This window comes from Theropithecus gelada, chromosome 1 (genome assembly GCF_003255815.1).
Source record: "Theropithecus gelada isolate Dixy chromosome 1, Tgel_1.0, whole genome shotgun sequence".
In the NCBI taxonomy this organism is placed as follows: Eukaryota; Metazoa; Chordata; class Mammalia; order Primates; family Cercopithecidae; genus Theropithecus; species Theropithecus gelada.
The window spans coordinates 7,185,536-7,199,682 of NC_037668.1; the positions used below are offsets into that span (position 1 = coordinate 7,185,536).

Consider the following 14,147-nt stretch of genomic DNA (forward strand, 5'->3'; position numbering starts at 1 on the left):
ATCTGATAATATAGGATTGTTGCAGAATAATTTTGATTTAGCAAATTTTTGGTTAAAATGATTAAGAATTTTCTTTACATATAGTGATATAGTCTTCTAAGTTCCCACAGAGGTTGCTATGATTATAGTTAAACTGGAAGGAAACGACACTCAGAGTAGTTTGAGAACAGTTCCTTACATTTTATTACATTTGGGTTAAAAGAGAATAAAGAAAAGATGTATTGAACCTGTGAGTGAATATTGAGTGCTTTGTATGTTTCCGACGCTGTGCTAGACACTTGGAAACATTATATTTGGAGAAATTATAATCATAATAAAACTAGCCAGAATGGTTAGATATAGACTTACGGAAGTATCTAATGAATATAAGCAAATTGGTTAATCTCCAATAGTGTTTTCTAAATTTAGAATGTGTTCATATTATGAAAGTTTGTATCACATTCTTATAGAGATGTTTTGATTCATGTATAATTCTGTATGTTTCCATTATCAAGTAGATTAGTAAATGCCATATATTTTATCTGAGAGTCTAGATATATATGTTGGAAAATGAACCATATGTATGTTGCAAAATGAAAAAAATGATAAACGAAGAAATTTAACTAGGCTTTTTTTTTTTTTTTTTTAAACTATACTTTATTCCAACACTACTGAAACATAAGTCTTGTTAAATTTACCAAACGTTTCTGAGTTTGGACAAGTTACTTAACTTCTTCGTGTTTCAATTTTCTCATCTATAAAGGGATAATAATAATACCTATTTCCTAAAGTTGTTATGAGGATTAAATGAGATGGTGTTTGTAAAACATTTAAAATAGTGCTTGGCACATAGCACATGCCTTATAAATGTTTGTTTGAAAAATACAACAGAGAAATTTGTGAATTTTCTGTCTACATGCATAACTATAAATGTTACATCCTTCCAAAAAAGAATGTAACTTGTAAGGAAGTACATGTTTCCATCATGTGTTCTGGAAAGGGATAGCTCAGTATTTTCACATGCAGGAGAATTTTCTTTAGGCTACCAGGGAAATGTCAAATTCCAGATATGGCCACAAGGTGGTGCAGTGACCTTAAATTGTCATTCTACTTGTAGGGAGAAACAATTTGTCCATGAAAGCAGTTACATTCTGGAGGTTCCAAAGTTTACCCCGATGAATCCAGACAGCAGTAAAAAAATTGCTTTCATCAAAATTTTGTCATCAACTATGATGTATAAATATGTAGGGAAAAGGATATAGAAATGCAACTCTGAAAAAATTCATACTTGCTGGAGAAAGGATTATGAAATGACAGATCACTAGAACTGGGCAGGAAAGATATAAGCCATCTCATTTAGCCCCTTGATTTACAGATGAATAAATTTAAGCTTGGAGATACTTGAAGATTTACTTAAATAATCTGGAAAGATAGGAAAGATCTAGGAGAAAAGACCATGTTATGTACTTGGCTCCTAGTTCAATGATTTTTGTATAGTACATGTAGTTGCCTCTTTATCATATACCCTAATTTAAACGCACTGAAAGTTCAGCCACCATGCTTTCAAATTTTGTCTTTGTAGTCCCTTTGTGTGTATGTGTGCTCTATTGTTTCTTTCATATGAGTAATTGCCACGATTGTATTCATGGAGATGGTAGCGACCAAAGAAAGTGGTGAAATAGAAAGTGATGAGCATGAGTTTCATTTTCATGTAGAATCCCACTAAAGCAACTATTACTAGCTTTTACTAGAAAGCTAGGTCAGGTGGTGAAAGAAGCTGTATACAAAGGTAGCGTGAAAGAGAACTGAGGAAATAGAGTTGAAAAAAGTGTCAAGTATTTAGAGTAAACTTGCAATTTATTTATTTAGAATTGAAGCAAATAGCCATTTTCTCAGTTTTTTCCTTGAAAATTTTTCTCATTCTTTACTTTCATAATTATTCCCCTTGCTTTTGGAGGCAAAGTAGGCTGGTGGATAGGAAAAGACTGATATTTTTATAGGTGAAAAAGAAGTATCAATGTATGAAAGAGAATGAATGAAAATTAGAATAGATTTCCTTTTGACTTTTAGGCTATTGTAATGAACCATAGATTAGGGCTTTTTGCCACCAGGAGTACAGATTTTTTATTTTTTAAAGAGAATCCTCAACTTTTGGTCAGAGAATTGAGATATCTTATTTGTTTTCATTTTTGAAAATTTAACTTTATTTTAAGTTCGGGGTACATGTACAGATTTATTATATAGGTAAACATCTGTCATGGAGGTTTGTTGTACAGATTATTTTATCACCCAGGTATCAAGACTATACCCGTTAGTTATTTTTCCTGATCCTCTTCCTCCTCCCATCCTGCATGCTCCAATAGGCCCCAGTGTGTGTTGTTGTCTCCCTCTATGTGTCCATGTGTTCTCATGATTTAGCTCCCACTTGTAAATGAGCCCATGTGGTATTTGGCTTTCTGTTCCTTCATTAGTTTGCTGAGAATAACGACCTCCAAGATATCTTATTTGTTTTCATAGATGCTCTGTGAAGACAGGCAGGGGCAGATAACATTTGCATCTTAAATGGGCAAGTGACAAAGAAGATAACTGTAATTTATTCAAACTTATCTAGTCAATGATAAATTTGGGGATAAATTTGCATATTTCGTTGTTAATTCTACTAGTTGCTGCACTTTAATTAAAGAAATAAATAATTAAAATGACATTTAGTGATGGTTTTATTCACTCTTGTTGTTCAATGCAGAAAACACAGACATCTTTATTGGAAACACCTGAAATGTATTGGAAATTTGATTCTAAAGCAGTTCCTTCACAAACTATATCTCGAAATTTCACATCAGTTGATCATGGCAAATCCAAAGATAAAAGAGACTATCTGTGGACATCTGCCAAAAATACTTTATCTACACCATTACCAAAGGTTTGTGTCTAAACTTTCCAAGTTAGTAGTAATTTTTTTAGTAAATAAAGTTCTGTTATCACCATATACGTGGCGTGACGCACACATATATAACTAGTTTCTTGAAAGTTTCCATTTTTTTTGTGGTATCAGCATGAAATGTAAAGACAAGGTCTTGCTCTGTTGACTAGGATGGTCTTGAACTCCTGGCCTTAACTGATCCTCCTGTCTTAGTCTTCCAAAGTATTGGGATTATAGACGTGAGTTACTGTGCCTGGCCTTCGATATGAAATTATTTCTTTTTTTCTATCACTGTCCACAACTTAATGTCATCTTGGGCAGATTTCATAACTTACTAGTTAGTTATCCGTGTTTAAGGCCCTGACACGGGAAATCTGATTCTGACTTGACATTTTATAGCATCACTGCAGTTACTAGTTCCCTTTGCTGTTTACCCCACATCATCTTGCATCTGTAGTCCTTAGCAGTCATCTTGGAGCAGATGCCTCTAGCAAAGTGGCCCAGTTCTGGATGTCTTCCATACATCCACTTAATCCGTGGGGAATTCATACAACTTTGCCATGCTAAATGGCAGTGCAGATGCTCTACCTTTGATCTCTCTTTCCTCTCTCTTGTTTCCTTTTCCTCTCCTCAGCTAGATACGAAGACAAACAAATTTGCTGCCTAGGTTCGTATCTAACTAGGGAATGAGATGCCAGTCTTTCTTTCTTGGAAGCACTCCTAGTATTCTTTATAAAGATGCTCTTGGAGTTCCTGCCTCACTTGTCTTGGGAGTTGAAAGGAAAAGGATCTCAATTGTCTCCATCCCACTAAGCTTAAATGTCATGCCTTTTCCTTCTCAGTTTCCCAGGTGTGTTTGATAGTGTCTGCAAGTCTCTGAGACTTTTGTTTTTCTTCATTTTTTTTCTATTCCATATCAGTTGAATTATATTCAGGTTCATGGATTTTTCTTCTGCTTGCTCAAATCTGCTATTAAGCCCTTCAAGTAAATTTTTCATTTCAGCTATTGCATTTTTTAATTCCAGAATTTCTATCTGGTTATTTTTATAATTTGTTTCTCTTTATTGATATTCCATTTAGTGAGATGTTGTTTTCATGCTTTTCTTCATTTCTTTAGACATAATTTTCTTTAACTCTTCAAACATATTTAAAATAGCTGACTTTAAAGCTTTGTCTAGTAAGTCCAATGTCAAGGCTTTCTCAGGGACAGTTTCTATTGTTTGTTCTTTTCCTTTTCTATTTGGGCCATACTTTCTTCTTTCTTTGCATGTCTCATAATTTTTGTTTAAAACTGGACATTTAAAATATAACAACTCTGAAAATCAGATTCTCTCCTATTCCCATTATTTGTTGTTGCTCCTTGTTGTACTTATTGTTTGTTTTGTAACTTTTCTAGACTAATTCTATAAAGTTTGTATTTTTTGTTGTGAGTGCCACTAAAGGCTCTCCTTGATTATCTTAGTTTTTAGCTAATGTTTGGACAGAAATTTCTTTAAATGCCTAGAATCAATAAATTTCCCGATGTTTGTCAAAGGTCTCTATTATATGTGTATAAGGGCATGCCTTCAACACTCAGCCAGGTAGTTGACAACTCTGCCTTAGCTTTCCATTCCTGCTTGTACAGAATCTCAAGATTAGCCAGTGTTGAAAACTTAGGGCCTTTTCAGGACTTTCTTGAGCCTGTAGATAGCCCTACACATATGCATGGCACTCTATATTTCCAGGAATATGTCAGAGCTTTTCAAAGCCCCCATGGATATTTCATTTCCTAGCTTTTCTTTTAAGGTTTTTGGTTAGTCTTTTGTTTGTCCCAACTATTCATCACTGCTTCATGTTGCTGCAAAGTTAAAACACTTGTTGTTGTTTTTGACAAATTCTGCCTCCTACTTCACACACACACACACACACACACCAAGGAGAAGGCATTTTTTCACTAGTGAGCGCTCAGGTTGAATGTAATCAGCCATCAGCCTTTAAGTGGGATCTTGCAGAGACCCACCAGACAAATCAAATAATGACAATTCTTTGGGAATAAAGCTTTGAAAGAGCTTCAATTCTGTTCTGTTCTGTCTGGTGGCTGCCAGGCTGCACCAGGAATATGGGCTGTTATTCTTTAAGGATAACATAGAGCTAGAACAGGGGATGGGACCGGGGAAGTTAAGACACCACAAAGTTTGGGGTTCCTAAAGAGGTTCAACCATTTTATTTTATTTTTTTTTAAAGAATAAGTGCTCTCCAGGTGGCTGCAAGCCTTTGGTTAATTTCCAGAGTTCTGAAAAAAAACTGATTCTGACAAGTTTTTACCAGTATTTTTATGTTTTTTATGGAGGAGTGAATTTTTAGAGCTCATTACTCTGCTGTTTTTGCTGATGTCTCTGACCTTAACTTTTTTTGTTTGTTTTGTTTTTGTCTTTTTTGTCAGGCTTTTGCTCTGTTGCCTGGGCTGGGCTACAGTGACATGATCATGGCACACTGCTACCTTGAACTACTGGCTCAAGCAATTCTCCTGCTTCAGCCTCCTGAGTAGCTGAGACTATAGAGATGGACCACCATACCTGGCTATGTTTTTTTAATTAAAAAAAATTTTAGAGTTGGGACCTTGCTATGTTGCTCAGATTAGTCTTGAACTGGCCTCAAGCAATCCTCCTGCCTTGATCTTTCAAAGTGTTGGGATTACAGGCATGGGCCACTGTGCTTGGCTTTTGACCTTACTTTTAAAAGATACTTTTACAAATTATAAAAATTAGAATGTGAAACATTGACATGTGAATTACTTTACCAATATAAAAATAAGCAAGCATATTTTCTCACAAAGTAATGAGTTTTGTGGAGTGAGAAAAGCTCACCCAGTTATTTTTTGAGATCATGATTGGAAATATTAAGGCCCCTAAGATTGTTGATTGCTGAATCTGGAGTGTGTCTGTCTCTCTGTTTCACTCTTTCTCTTTCTTATTTTCTTCAGCAAGTTAAAGGAAGGGCAAAGAAAGTCTACCATTGTAAAATTTTTGAAGAAAGACAACTTACAGTATCAAAAACATCTGATTTAATTCTTACTCAAAATTTTTGCCTCATATACTTGCCAATAATAATGGAAGTTTCTGATTGCTAAGGACTCAAATTGCCTTAAAATTATTTGTGAAATCCTTTATTAATAATGCATATTTTGATATGATAATATATTGTTTTTTATTTTTGGATAGGCATATACAGTGAAGACACCAACAAAACCAAAACTACAGCAAAGAGAAAACCTGAATATACCCATTGAAGAAAGTAATAAAAAGAGAAAAATGGCCTTTGAATTTGATATTAATTCAGATAGTTCAGAAACTACTGATCTTTTGGTAAAAATTTTACAAATAATATTTAGTATTTATTTATATTACTTATTTGTATACAATTTTCCTTGATATACATGTATAATATATTTACATAGTACCTACCATTGCAATACTGATATACAGTGGAGCTCTGCTAAAATGCAGATCCTTGTGCTTTTGCAGCATTTTAGAGAAATTAGGGTTCAAATAATTTCCCTGTAAATTTCAGAAAACCTGGCACTTTGAAAATACTTGATATAGCACAATGGGCATATGATATGATTAATCATTGTCTTGTTTTCCAGCAGAATGTCATAAAGGAGTTCTTACTATATTTTTAAAAAGAGAGATGGAGTGAATATTTTACTGTAGCCAAATCTGTTATTTAGGCATCCCCTCTATTTTGCATATTATACATGCTCATTTTACATCACTGGTTGATATTTATATCAAGGTATTTGTTGACGACTATAACATTTCCATCACTCTAAAGAAGTTAATGTATTAAGGACAACGTGTTTAAGCAAGCTATTTCCTCTAGCACTTTGTATCCCTAATTACTCCCATGCACATATACCACTATTTTCTGAAGGCATAATAATGGTTTATTGAGAATAATTAAGCTTAGATTCATTTAATTTTTTTTAAAAAGGTAAACCATACCAGAGTAAATGGAGCAATGCACCAAAAATTCTTAATGACAAAATCCCAGTTAAATTCATTTATTATTCTCATTTATAACTAGAAGATCCTTCAAGCTTTTCTGTTGCTTTGGGACCCTCTATTTTCATTTTTTTCTGGAATAATGAGTAATTGAAGTCTTAAAACCCTAATTATTGAAGTTAACTTACAGAGTCCCTACTTCAGAACCCCTTTGTTTTATAGATAATGATTAACATCTTAACAATTAAAACTGTGAACCAGGTACTATTGTAAACACTTTATACAATGACGATTACTTTAATTATTTCTTATAACAATTCCAGCCTTTAGAAATACAGTTGGCTTTCTGTATTCACAGGTTCTACATGTGTGTATTCAACCAACTACAGGCCAAAAATATTTGAAAAAAATAAAAAATAACAATTCAATAGAAAATAATATAAATAAGAAAGGAATACAACATAACTATTTACATAGTGTTTACATTGTATGGGATATTATAAGTAACCTAGAGATGATTAAAGTATATAGGAGGAAGTACATAGGTTACATGCAAATATTATATCATTTTATATAAACATCCACAGATTTTGGTATGCATGGAGGGATCCTGGATCCAATCCCCCATGGATACTAAAAGATCACAGTATATACTGTTCTTTCCAGTTTACAGATGAGGAAACTGAGTCACAAAAGTATTTTTTTCAAGATCATATAGTAAGATATGGAGCCAAAATTTGAACACAGTCTGGCTTCATAGCCTATGTAAGGCATTGCACATAATAACTGCCAATTCAAATTGTAGTCCAGATATATAAAAATGTAAAGATAATTAGAAAGAAAATAAGCTTTAGAATTGAACATTCTAGAGTTGTAATCCCTGCTATTATTCTAGCAGTTTGAGTTTAGGCCAATTTCTTAGCTGATCTGAGATTCAGAATGATTCAACATGATTTCATTTCATTTCTAAAAGGAGCATCACAAACTTGCAACACAATAAACATATTACAGTATTATAGAATTGCACACAATTGTTCAAACTAGTCTAAAAACACATTTCACAATGAGTTTCGTGGTTATAATTATTATATGAACCTATTAGTCATTTTGTAATTTTCTTAGCTCCTGTAGTTAAATTTTGAACTTTCAAATTATAAAAATTAAGATTTAAAAATGGGTTGTTGAGCATGACCTCAGGAAGATGGTGGAGTAGGAAGTGCCAGGAATCCATCTCTCTACATAGACAACAAATATACTGGCAGAAACTGTCTGAAGTAACTATTTTGTAAATATGCAATGTTATTTGAATGTTTATAGCTTCCAGGGGAAAGGTTAGCTGGTAAATTGCGGTTAATTTACGTTGATTTCAGCCTAAAGTATGATAGCAGCTACCAGTCTCTCCAGCCTACAGTCCTATGTCAGGAAACCATGCTCATGTTCCTTGAGTGACTTGCTGGTGCCAGAGGGGGCAATAGGACTTGGCCTTCAAACATCAGAGTTCAGTGTTTCAACCCCTACTGACTGAAGCAACTTCCAGGAATTTACATGAAGCATATCTGTCTTTTTTTTTTTTCCTTTCTTCTTTTTCCATCTTTACCCTTTGGGGCTTCTTTTTCATTTAGCACAATGTCCTCAAGGTTTATCTATGTTGTAGCATATATCAGAATTTTCTTCCTTTTTTAGGCTGAATAATATTCCATTGTATATATACACCACATTTTGCTTATTTATTCATCCATGGATGGATACTTGGGTTGCTTCTATGTTTTAACTATTGTGAATAATGCTGCTATGAACATAGTTGTACAATTATCTCTTTAAGACTCTGCTTTCAATTCTATTGAGTATATATCCAGAAGTGGAATTGCTGGATCATAGATAATATTATAATTTTTTATAGAATTATAAATACTTATTATAAGTGTGAGTTTGAATAAACAGGGTCAGGGAAGGAGGACAAGATAGTATTATCAAGACTCTGAAACTGAAATAGAAATCAGTAGAGAAGTGCTACTCACTACACATGTCTTGTATTTCACATAGCCTTTCAGTAATATAGTTAATAGAATAAAAATCTAGGTCATTTCTTGGCCCATTGATTTATTTTGTTATTGTTTTCTTTGTTTGGTCTTCTTTCTTCTCTCTATAATCTTCTTTCTCTTTCCTCCTCCCTTTGCCCTTCTCCCTTCTTCATCCTTCCTCTTTCCACTCTTTGTTCTCTTCATATGTGATATGTTGACAAAATGTTAATAATATAATATTAATGATGGTAACCCCAACATCGTATTTTTTAATTTTTCTTCAAGAGCATGGTTTCAGAAGAAGAGACATTGAAAACACTATATAGGAAAAATAATCCACCAGCTTCTCATCTTTGTGTCAAAACACCAAAAAAGGTAGCTTTTAAATTTTATTCCAGAAAGCAAATTTCAAAAGCTGCACTTAAAAAAATTAAACTTGTTATGATTTTTAAATTTTATTTTGTATTCAGGCCCCTTCATCTCTAACAACCCCTGGATCTACAATGAAGTTTGGAGCTATAAGAAAAATGCGGGAGGACCGTTGGGCTGTAATTGCTAAAATGGATAGGAAAAAAAAACTAAAAGAAGCAGAAAAGTTATTTGTTTAATTTCAGAGAATCAGTGTAGTTAAGGAGCCTAATAACATGAAACTTATAGTTAATGTTTTGTTCTTATTTGCCAGAGCCAAATTTTATCTGGAAGTTGAGACTTTTAAAAAATATTTGCGTGAATGATTTGTGTTTCTTTATATTTTTAGCCTAAATGTTAACTACATATTGTCTGAAAACCTCATTATATTCAGATAATTAGATGATTATATTTTGTTGTTACTTTTTCTTGTATTCATGAAAACTGTTTTTACTAAGTTTTCAAATTTGTAAAGTTAGCCTTTGAATGCTAGGAATGCATTATTGAGAGTCATTCTTTATTCTTTACTATTAAAATATTTTGGATGCAAATAAGTGCTTCTTATTGATTCTGTTAGGTCGTATAAACAGCTCATCATTGTAATTTAGAGATAATATTATTCATTTTAAAGTCTTGAGAGCATTGTAGTGGAGTTTTGTACTTCTGAGGCAGCTTTGACTTTTTTATTTTATGAAATTGAGAAATGGCTTTTAGTGGCAGGAAAAAGTGGCTATACCAGTATGACTTCCTGAAATATTTCATTTATACAACATTTATTAAGCAAATATTTATTGATGTTTACTAAGAGTCAAACAGTTCTAGATACTGGGGATGTAATAGTGAACAAAACAGAAAAATAACTTGTGTTTTCCTAGAGCTTACATTCTAGTGAGGGAAATAGACAATTAAAAACATAAAAAAAACACATTATATTAGTTAATGATAACTGCTAAGAAGAAAAATAAAACAGGGAAGAGTATTAAGGAGTATAAAGAAGGCTACGTTTTAGGTATGATATCCCTTACTGAAGTGAATTTCGAATGAAGATATGATTAAAACAGCAGCTGAATCTGGGGCTACCTAAGGGAATAACATTTCTCACAGAAGGAATAGGAAGTACAAAGGCCCAGAGGTGGGAGTGTGCCTAGCATACCTGGGAAGCAGCAAAGAGCCCAGTATTGGGAAGGATAGTGAGCAAAAGGAAGAGTAGAAGGAAGAGAGGGCCTAATAGTTAATGGGATGAGGACTTTGAGTGGGCAGATTATGTAGCACTTTAGGCCACTGTAAGAACTTTGGCTTCTCTGAATATGATGTGACATTAGTAGATGATTTTGAGCAAAGAAGAACCATGATCTGACTTATGTTTTAACAGTATCTTTGTGGCTGCTATATTGAGAACAGATTGAAAAGGGGACATAAATAAACAGGAGATTATTTTAGTAATGCCTGTGAAAGATGATAATGGCTTAAACAGCAGCAAGAGCAGCAGAGGAGTAAAGTAATTAACTTTTGGATATATTTTGAAGATATAGGTAGAATATGAAAGAAAGAGAATGGGCAATATTTTTGGCCTGAACAGTGTAGTTTTGCAAATGTTAGGCTTGAAATACCTGTTAGACATCCAAACAGAGATGGTAAGTAGGCTTAGAGACAAGTCCAGACTAGTGATATAAATTTGGGAGTCAACATTATATTTAAAGCTATCACACTGGATGAGAACATTAACAGTCATGGGAGTGAGTGTACCTAGGAAAGAGAACAGGTCAGAGAGATGAGAAGGGGCCGTCAAAGGACTGGCCAGAGTGGTAGTAAAAAAAGTAGGCTATGGTTTCTTGGAAGCCAAGCAAGAAAGTATTTCAAAGAAGAGGGAGTGATAAATTGTGTTAAATGCTAACCAGAGGTGAAGTAAAATTGATTAAAGTGTTATTAATATGAAGGTCATTGGTAATCTTAATGTCAGTTTTAGTTAGAGTGGAGCTTGATTGGAAGGATTTAAAGGAAAAAGGGAGAGTAAGCAGAGACAGCTATTTCTATCAGGTGTAACAAACTCAAGAAGTTGTACTTCACATGAAGATGATAAATAGGGAAGTTACTGGAAAGTGAAGTGGATTAACAGAAGGTTTTTTTGTTAAGACATAAGAATTAATAGCATATCCAAATAATTAGAGGAAGATTCAGAATGGGGAAAATGATGGTGTGGGAGAGAAAGGGAAACTTTTTGTAGAATGTCTTATAACAGGAAAGAGGGGTGGAATTTAGTGGATAATTGAAACTGTTGGGCCTTCGGTAAGAGAATAGAAAATTCTGCCATAGCAATAGGAAAAAAGGAAGAGTATATGGCACAAGATGATGGTAAGTGTATGGGAGCTTGTAGAAGTTTTGGTTCCATAATTTCAGTTTTCTCCGTGAAGCTGGAATTAAGATCATGAACTGAGAATGAGGATAGGGAAGACAGTGTTGGAGGTTGTGGAGAGAAAAGTAAGTATGAAAGACTCAGAGTAGGAAAGTGAACGGATTTTATGAAAACAATGAATACATGAATAAAAATGGTTTTAGAGTTATCTGTAAATAACTATAGTGAAGTAAAATTTGAATCCTCTTATGGTGTGGATTATGTTTGTAGGAAAGGTTAACCAAGAAAAAATGGAAATGCAATAACTTTACAGAAATTATTTTGTTCCTCCTTTAATTTGTGTGACTACAACTATACTCTGTTAACTGGCAATAGTCTTGGAATTTCTAGCTTTTGATCTCTTAATTGAAACTTTATAAGTCTCCTGAGCAAGCGTTTTTGGAGAATTATTGGTCTTGAATTTGAAGCTATATATTTTCAAATATTATAAATAATATAAATATATTTTCAAATTAAAATAACTAATATATTAATCTATACCTTTAGTGTATTTTTTATTTAAATATTTACAATGGGACTAGTCTATTAAGCTATATATTTTCAAATATTTAGAATAAGACTAGCTGCTCTGGCTAACTATTCATTTACTTCTAACTTACCTAAAGTCCAACATAATGTTTCTGTTTAGTGAGAACCATTTCTCTAGGCAGTAATTCAGGAACCCTGGCTCCTTTCAACTTCTAATTCTGCCATCTTCAGAAGCTGGCTTCCAGGTTTATGCTAAAAGGGAAACACCATGGAGGATCCATGTGGGAAGTTTCTAATGACCTAGGCATGAAAGAGATATATAGCACTTCTACCCACATTTCACTTTCTAGGACCAAGTCAATACGGCCACACCTAACTTCAGGGGAGACTGTGACCCATGTTGCAGTTATCTCTCAGGAGATTTGGGAAAAGGGTAAACAACTAGCCAGTCTGCCACAATTCGTTCACAGTCTTTAAATTTTCAAATATTGTTCTTTCTTGCTTTTAGTTAAAACAAGATGAGTTAGTTAAGGCTCCTAAGTTTTGGAAGATTGCTCTTCCTTGAACATGGTGGGTATGTTCCTGCTTTATAACCCCTCTCCTTCCTCCAGCATTTATTTCCCTTGTATCTTCTAACATACTGTATACCTTATTTGGTATGTTTATTATTCATTGTCTCTCCTCACAAGAATGTAAACTTCACAAAGGAAATTTCGTTTCCTTTGCTTATTGATGTGTTCCAAGTGGCTAGAATCGTGCCTGGCCCATAGTAGGTACTCAATATTTGTTGAATAAGTAAAATATTAATACATATTTAGGAAAAACATACATATACCATATTAGTGATTCTTACAATAAGTAAAATCTTACAACCTAAATGTTGAGTGTCTGATTTAAAAAGATTAAATATTGGAAACTAGAATGATCATGAAATTTTCTAAAAACATATTGTTATAGTATACTATATTTGACTCTTCTTTGCACTCTGGAGAGTTCAGTTTTGATAATAAAGTGCCCCCCAAAAATTTATAACTAATGTTATTGTTTTTACTTTTAAACTACTCCTTTAAAAACCACTAGTCTTAATGAAAAATTGGCAAATTCGTAATTTGATTATTTAATTATGAAAATTTTGTAAGTTAATTACAAGATTATTAACTAATGCCTTTTTAAACTTTGAATGCATTTTGGAGGTTATTACAGGAAAAAGGTTTTGAAAAAGCCTATTTTTAAGTTGGTAGGAAACTCTTCCTACCTTTTAGCCACACTTTGTGGGATTGACTTAATCTGATGGATGTAGGATCAATCAGATGTGTTTAGGAGTAGGCGTATGGGATTCACACTATTCTCTATCTCTCTCTTGAGTGTGGAGCTTCCTACAGGAATCACATGATCTCTATGCTGCAAGTTTTATAGGGCAGGTGAAAGAGTGGTCCTGTTTTGAGGGGATAAGTTTAATAAAATAAAAATTCAGAAGAATATTTGCAAGTTCCAGTATTTTGATGAATAGGCTGGACACTTTGAGAAGGAAATAGAGTGGCATTCAGAGGAATTAACATACCAATATTGATACTCTGATATGGCTTTGGTGGCACTAATCTGGAAAATAGCCACATAGGAATTTTCACTTGTTAGGTCATTATAGCTTATGGTAGCCTTTTCTTTACATGAGTTACTGTTTTTACAGAAACAGGTTGCAAGTTCTGGATCTTAAGTGAATAGTGCATAAGCTTTATCTGAAGCAAAAATAAACATTTAATATGTCTGCAGGCCATAAACTTTAGAAGATGCACGGCCTGAAGGGGCCTCAGCCAAATTATTGGCTATTAAAAAACAAATATTAGCCACACTAGACTGGGTAAAGAGGTGAGACTCAGTCAGAGATAATACTCTGTGTATATTTTGATGATGGAACCAAAAAGATTTCTGGAGATAAGGATTAAATGAGGGAAAGA

At 33.5% G+C, this 14,147-nt stretch overlaps 1 protein-coding gene across 4 annotated transcripts in view; it reads left to right on the plus strand.

Moving 5' to 3' along the window:
• The window catches only part of SYCP1 (synaptonemal complex protein 1), a 111,797-nt gene extending 101,935 nt beyond the window's left edge, over nucleotides 1–9,862 (plus strand). For 3 of the 4 annotated variants that reach the window (XM_025388565.1, XM_025388571.1, XM_025388559.1), the window contains 4 exons: nucleotides 2,723–2,899; nucleotides 6,100–6,243; nucleotides 9,189–9,278; nucleotides 9,374–9,862. In XM_025388565.1, the coding sequence (XP_025244350.1) occupies nucleotides 2,723–2,899; nucleotides 6,100–6,243; nucleotides 9,189–9,278; nucleotides 9,374–9,511 (549 nt within the window). In that variant the 3' untranslated portion in view covers nucleotides 9,512–9,862. Of the gene's footprint in view, nucleotides 1–2,722; nucleotides 2,900–6,099; nucleotides 6,244–7,548; nucleotides 7,648–9,188; nucleotides 9,279–9,373 lie in introns of all 4 variants that reach the window. The other variant, XR_003119900.1, reaches the window with a different exon arrangement.
• The last annotated feature ends 4,285 nt before the right edge of the window (nucleotides 9,863–14,147 follow it).